We start from the raw sequence: 7,446 nt of genomic DNA, 5'->3' as shown, positions 1-7,446 counted from the left end.
GTGTCGTGTAGGACAACCATCGACTGCATGTGGCCAAAAAAATTATGTATGAAAGGGTTGGGTAATGTTTTAAATAACGATTTCACGACTCTGATGTGGCACCAACCTACCTAACAAAATGGCCAACCCACACAGTGGCTCACAACTCGCAGTGTACTGCGAGCCACCCGCCATCCCCAGACGCACACACCCACACACACACCGCGAATCCACCGTAACTACGATGCATGTTAAATTAATTATCCCACGGTGAACATACATGTTACCAAAGGAGGGACGTTTTAATTTAAAAAAATTCACAGAGATCATTAAAACGTTTTAATGCATTGATTGATTGATTTTCTATGGGTATAATATGCAAAAATCAAATTTGAGCTACATGCACACGTGACAGTGCACCTAAATGGATTGCAAAAACACATGTGTCTCACTAGGTGCATGTTTACTCCCCGTGCAACAAATTTCAAACATTGAGAATTTTGATTTTTAAATTCTACTACATCCAAAACTTATTTGAACTTCATGAAACTTATCATGTTGTCATGTGGACACCAATACAAAGTGGCATTGTACTTTTTTGTCAAATTTGAGACCAGTTTTGATGTAATCTTTATCTAATTACAGATGAGATATTATTAATAATTGGGAACCAATATCCCAAACGGATTATTTATTCGAACCGTGAGCGTTAGACCAACAATGGATATGTGCCATGCTTCGGTTAAGCAATAAAGCGACAGCATTAATCATCCAAATAGAAAAACAATATACGTGCCGCTGTGCGATCCGTGTGGCGTGCGAGCAGGCGTGAGTTGACGGGGCGCATGGGAGTAGTCCGCCGTGCAGGTAGACGGGGAGGCGTGTGTGCAGGTGTGTGAATTGACGGAGGCGTGCTCGTTGTGCAGTGTCATTGGGAAGCGTGCGAGTAGTTGTGTGAAACTTTGGTAGGCATGCCAGCAGTCCGGTGCGTAGGCTCACCGGGAGGCGAGCCATCGGTTTGACCGCCGCCCGCCTCTCTCCCACAACTCCCACTACTCCATATTAATGGTGCGCCCGAGCGGCCACACCACCCATCATCGCTACGCACACACAATTCTCTCTCTCCGCTTGCAACCTCGACGCCGCTCTCAGTCCTCAAAGTCGTCAGTGTATGAGGATGCCGCCGAAGCGCCCCATCGGAGGGAGTGGCAACTCCGAGGCTGCTAAAGCACCGGAGCACGGCGTGGAGATGGAGACAGAGGTTGCCGTCACCGCTGGCGAGTTATCGCTGCACCCTGACGTCATCGACGGCGTCGAGCTTCCACAGCCGGAGGCGGAGTTCCACACCGACTCCGACGACCACTCCGGCGACGACTCCGACAACCACTTTGGTGATGACTCCGACGAACACTCCGGCGATGACTCCGACGACCACTCTGGCGACGACTCCGACAACCACTCCGGCGATGACTCCGACAAAGACGGACAGCTGGTTAGTAATCTATACCCATTTATGTATCAAATAGATCATAGGGTTTCTTTGGTTACTCCTGCCTCCCCCTTTTTGGAATAGAAATCATGTGGTTATGTTCTCCCAATCCATGAAATCTGAGTAAGTTTCGTTAGATCCGTGTAGTATATTGATTGTTTGAATGGTACAGGTGATAAGTGATTAGTTGTTTCATCTGTGCAAATAATTTCTGCTAGTAATCCGACTAGGGTTAGTGTTCGTGCTAATAATTCCTAACCAGGACTTGACAATTGATTTTGAATGACCTACATATGTTTGTGCCATTATTTTCTTCAAGATTGGTCTGTACATAGACGACTGTGCTTAAAGATTGAATCATAATCTCTAAATATGTATAAATAAATAGCCATAAATTTCTAATCCTACTTCACGGCATGTAATCAGTGATTTGATGCCAAATTTGTTTTACTATATGTATAGGTGTTGTCTGGCGATGTGGACAGTGAGGATGAAGATGCCCAGAGAAGGTACAAGAGGCGAATCCTGAGTGAGTTTTATGCGGTGTTCTCCAATCAAAAAAAAACACCCATTTTGTTGTTGTTGTTATTGTTGCGTGCATGGAATTGTTCAGTACGCCGTGCGTGCCACTCGAAAGCAGGAGCTATAGCATAGGGCCTAGGCAACGACGCCGGAGAGCAAGCCACAAATGCGGTTGACGACGGGGAGGTAGGCGGCGCCCAAGTGGAGGCGGGAGAACACGTCGACGACGCACTTCTCGCCGACCTGCCCCAGCACCACGCAGCACTCCTTGCTGAGGTGCGGCACGCCCCGGACTAGCGTCCGGATGATGTCGCGCGCGCACGGCACCGGCGTCTCCATCACGGTCTTCCAGCAGTCGGGGGCGACCGGGCGGCCGCGGTGCCCAGGGGCCTCTGCCGCCGCGGCGGCCGTCGTCGACACGGCGTGCCCGACGACGAGGACGAGGATCGGGAGGCAAAGGCGGAGGACCGAGCACGAGTGGCCCGCCATTGTTGCGTGCAGCACGAGGTGGCGGTTGTACGTACGCACGCACGCAACTCTGCAATGCTGCTGTGCTGTGTCAGTAGTACACAGTGCAGTATTTGTAGAGCAAGGTGTCCGTGTCTCACTTGCAGATTAAACCAGCGCGGTAACGCTGTTGGTTACTGTAGATTACTCCCAGGACTCCGTTACTCGTATTGAAGCTGTCTTCACGGCCATTGATGGCCATGGTGGAGAGTTTTAGAATGGTGGAGTAACGAGTAATGTTTGTGTCTGTTGCAAGATCTGTTAGACAGCGCATGACGATACTAATATCGCTTGAGCGGTGTGAATTTACCAGTAGCAAGCAAACTCATTTCGTATAGCTACTTAACTGGGTAAGATATGCATGCTGACCAGACCAAACAGAACTAGGGTTGACAAACAAAAGCTAATTTTTTTTACCACTCCTACAAAAAGCAGTAGCATCAGAAAGAACCAATAGAACAAACCTACTACAGATTTGACCTCTACAGCACTGTTGGCTCTAGCCTCTACTGCACATTTTATTCCAAGGCCTGCTACGACTTGCTTGCACTGTGATTTAGTCAGCAAACCAACGCTCTAGATAATGTGGATACCAAGGAAGAGACGCCCTACAGAGCTACAAAAAACCTGAAACCATCTCAGCAGACTATGCACAGGATTCCGCAGCAGCAACTCACGGATGTATGTGGCACTCCCTTACGAACGCGTGATCGAAAATGACATACTTGGACCAGTAATTGCGGTATTTTGGCAACCCAACCTCAAGCCAAGGTTTCAGATTCCCGTTGTAGTGTATGACTGCAGCCCGATCGATATCCTTTGGGTTGACATTCCGCTTGTATCCTAAGCCCAAGAGATGCCATGAGCGATCGAGAGGGAAGGTGTTGTTCCAGAATGTCACCAGGCCAGCAGGGAGTGTTCCTAACTTCCATAACAGTCTATGTTCATTCTGCAGAATGAGAAACATGTGCTTTGTGGAATATATGGCAAGAGTAGAACAGAATAGCAAAAACATACTCAGCTCCAACATAGTTCAGTACTTAAATAAAAGGGATCAATGGCAAATAAATAATGCTCATACGGAAAGAAAGAAATGCAATTTTCATTTTACTTGTTGTCGGAGCTCATGCGAAATATAAAGTTGAGGGCTCACTTTAAATATCGTTGAGAAGCTCACGAATACTCACCTGTTCTTGCCAGTAGTGATACACAGCAGTAATATTCTGCCTTCTCCACTCAGACAAATCAAACATGTTCATGCCATATGCCCACCCACATGCACGTCGGTCAAATTTCTTGGCGATAAGAGGGTTTGAGAAGTTGAGATACCTATCAAACCTATGGAAAATCTCACCACAGGTTTTGACGGCACCATTAACCCTGCCTTTGAGATCTACCGACCAAAGTGGACTTAAGTCCTGCTGGACTACAATGTCATCATCGACAAATAACACCTTGTTAAGTTTTGGGAAGATCTCAGGAAGATAAAACCTCAGATGATTGAGAATTGACAGGTACTTGGGGTTCCGGAACTTGGGGTTTCTATCAGGTTTATTCTGTGGAGTATGGAAGTAGTAATTGATCATGAACTGGGACGCCAGTTGCTTCAGAACTGGACTGTAGCTCGAATTTAGCCATGTAAAGTCATCAACTTTCTGGACCTGAATAGCAGCTTTAACCGGGGGATTCGCCAAAAACCACATCCTCATTGCAGCATAATTAAGTTTATCAGTCACAATATGGAAGACATGGTCTGCTGGTTTCTGCATTTTATTTAGGTTAAGATATTAGTACTTGGTACATGTAAAATGAATTTGAATTTTCTGAAAATGGTCACTGCACCATAAGTTTACTTGCAATGATGTAAGCACCTAATTAGTTATGCGTGCTCCCTTCTGCACCAAACAATATACCTTAGCATGTATAAGAGTTGAGTTCACAACCACAGCGGCGGCAAGTACATTGTCAGAGAATAATGCATAGTGATGTAGTTTCGGATCTTCCAACTTGTCTTGATATGGAAAATGCTTATTGTTGGAACTGGATGTATAGTACTCATTTGTAAGCCGCAGCGCAAGACAATGAAGCCTCTTTGGCAGAGCTTTAGCTGCTACCTGTGCTGCGTAGGTAGCCTCTTGCTTGTTAGCCTCGAGCTGGTTCTCTGTCCAGTGAAGGTTTGTTTGTAGCTTATCAATGGCAGCTGCACAGTTGTCATGGACTTGTTTGATCTTTGCTAATATCAATTCCATCGCTCTAATTTTTTTATGGACACTGTAAACAATAAAATTGGGTTAAATAGTTAAGAGCCGGTCACTTGTTATAAAAGAGTAACCAAAACAGCAGGTACGCATCATCACTCAACACCAAGGGTGAAATACTTTTTAATACAAAGAAAGAGAAGTACTTCTTTGGTAACTGCCTATCAATGGTTGTACCACTCAGTGCTTGCTGGATATCCCTCATCCTTCTTCGGAGATCCTTTACAAACCCATGATTGCCTCTAGAAGGTAAAAATCCAATGTATCCTTTCGCTCTTCTCAACTGGTCCTTGAGAACGAGTATCGTCTTATCTGAAGAAGTTGGGGAATAACTAGTATTACTACTAGTTATCATTGCACCAGACTCTTTTGACGTAGAGTCTGTAATTTGCTGAGATGATTTTTCATCATTCTGGAAAATCAAATCACTATTGGTTAAATCATTACCTAATGCCAAAAGAAAAAGTATACTGTCAGCCTGTGAAAACTAAAAGCTGCAGATTAATTCTATAAATTACACAAAAAGCTAGGTATAGAAAGCTTCTCTCAATAAGTGACTCGTAATAATATTTTCCAAGTTCTTTTTTTCCCTAAAATACACCACCACTGGTTTATTATCTATTAATATGTTGAAGAAAAAAGACTGCAGAGCAATAACAAAGCCTAAATGATAGGCAAGTCCACAACAGGGAGTAAACGGCAGGTTCTCTTCAATTAGTGTTTCTACAAAGAAAGCATTTGTAAGAACAAAACCAAAAGGATTCGTTGCCTCAATAAATGGAAAGGAGATGCGCCTACAATTAGTTACAAGAAGGAAAGCTAATAAACATAAGAACCGCAAAGAAGTGAAACAAATAGTACTCCCTCCGTTCCAAAATACTTGTCGTGGTTTCTGTTCAAATTTGGAGGGAGTACTTTGAGATTAGTCATGACGAAAATTTGATATTCCATGAGGCCACCAGCCCGGCAGCACAGCAGAAACTGCAAACTGAATGTTGACCTAGGATGACTCTGTTAGTGACAGAATGTAATAAACCATGCCTCAATAAGCCTAGACTTAATCCGGTAATAAGGATTTTGTCTGTTCACATAATTCAGAGTTATTTATGTACAAATGTAACACCTATAAGTTTTAATTGATGAGCAGGAATGTATGCACAGCTCTAGTTTCCAAAAAACAAAACAGTCATTACCTTGTCCAATTGGACATTTAGATCTCCAGCATTGTGCATTGCACGAACTTTGTTATCCCCGGCTGCACCAAAATTGGTCAGGCCACTCTGTTTGGTGAGCTGAGCACCCTCCTCCGAAGTAATAACCACGCCATCAGCTCGTTTTCTCTTACTCATATCATGTGACGACACCTTCGCCTCTTCTACATTGCGCACTCCGCTGTCCTTACTAACCCTGGATTCACCTGACATCTCTATATTGCTTCCCATGACAACTTGATGAATTCCACCATTCTGTCCCAGTTGAGTACCCTGATCGCCCACATTGTTCGCTCCTGTATCCGATGCATCCTTCGGCACAGGATCAAATGTGTCCTAGGAATATATTCAGCACTACAAACTTCAGATGACAACCTTTCACATTCATTTAGGAAGAAGAAGAACAAATGGACGCATATCTAAGAAGAAATTCACCTGCGGCAGAGCGTTCAGGCGCTTCCCCGCCTCGTTCCGGGAAATCTACGAAAAGGGAAACACGTCAGGACCGCAAAGCTTCAGTCGACCTCCGAAAGCCTTTCAGTAACATGAAGAAATTCCCAAACGCGGCCATACCAAATTGGAGGGATCAGGGCCGAAGGCGCTCCCTGTCACTGCGAAAATCACCAAGAACACACACGCGTCAGGGACGGGTTCGGTGGGCACTCCGTTGCGAACGAAGGGGCAAGGGCAAGAGGCGTACGGGCGGGGCCGGAGAAGGGGGAGATGGGTGCGCCGCTGTAGAGCGCGAGGGGCGCGAGCACCGAGGCGATGAGCAGCGCCAGCACTGCGTCCCGCGTCCTACATTTTCGCCGCCACCGCCGCGCCGCGGCCATGGCCGCAGTCGATCGTCTCCGGCGACGTGATGATTAGAGCCGCCGCTTATGAGTGTCCTGGGAGCGTTCGGTTCAGAGAGACCTCTGCGGGTCAGTGCGCATTCAGGTTCACGCCAGGCCGTCAAGATCAGGGTTGCCACGCTCCGGTGGTTCTGTTTGGGGCGGGATTTTGCTAATTCTCGCCCGCATACACCATAATAAAATCTGTTTTGTAAATTATTTTTGAAGCATAGAAAATTTGTTGAACAAAGCATGGTAAATTCTGTTTATATACCATGACAAATTACATGAACATCACATGTAAAAAGAATCAATATTTTTTGTGCCATCTTCTTCTATGTGAAACAAATGGCAACTCAGGTCGACATGCAACTGCCAAGGCGCGCGGAGGCATCTCTCTCGAGCCTCGGCCAAGGAAGGAGGCGGTTGCGCTCGCGCGGGCAGAGGCAGGCGTGCACCGCGTGGACCCCTGCCCCTTCCCTGGCGCCACGGATTCACCTGGCCTGGGGACGGACGGACGGATGGTCCTGATCGGGCTCCTCCTGGCCACGGAACCCACATTCCCTGGTGCATGGGCGGCGGACCCAGCGCAGCACTCCACGCCAATGCCTTTCGCGTTTCCCTCCCTCGTACCACCACACCTCGGC

The 7,446-nt window shown here is 46.4% G+C and overlaps 1 protein-coding gene across 1 annotated transcript; it reads right to left on the bottom strand.

The window, feature by feature from the left end:
* Positions 1-2,886: 2,886 nt before the first annotated feature.
* On the bottom strand, positions 2,887-7,232 carry LOC123152600 (probable galacturonosyltransferase 4). The gene is made up of 8 exons (XM_044572103.1): positions 6,667-7,232; positions 6,540-6,577; positions 6,402-6,446; positions 5,949-6,302; positions 4,902-5,167; positions 4,411-4,768; positions 3,685-4,260; positions 2,887-3,446 (listed from the first exon to the last, which is right to left on the bottom strand). The coding sequence occupies exons 1-8, from the start codon at positions 6,797-6,799 to the stop codon at positions 3,171-3,173; spliced, it is 2,046 nt and encodes a 681-aa protein (XP_044428038.1). The 5' UTR covers positions 6,800-7,232; the 3' UTR covers positions 2,887-3,170.
* Between the last annotated feature and the right edge of the window lie 214 nt (positions 7,233-7,446).

This window comes from Triticum aestivum, chromosome 7A, assembly GCF_018294505.1.
Source record: "Triticum aestivum cultivar Chinese Spring chromosome 7A, IWGSC CS RefSeq v2.1, whole genome shotgun sequence".
In the NCBI taxonomy this organism is placed as follows: Eukaryota; Viridiplantae; Streptophyta; class Magnoliopsida; order Poales; family Poaceae; genus Triticum; species Triticum aestivum.
This window is presented reverse-complemented; position numbering and strand designations above follow the sequence as displayed.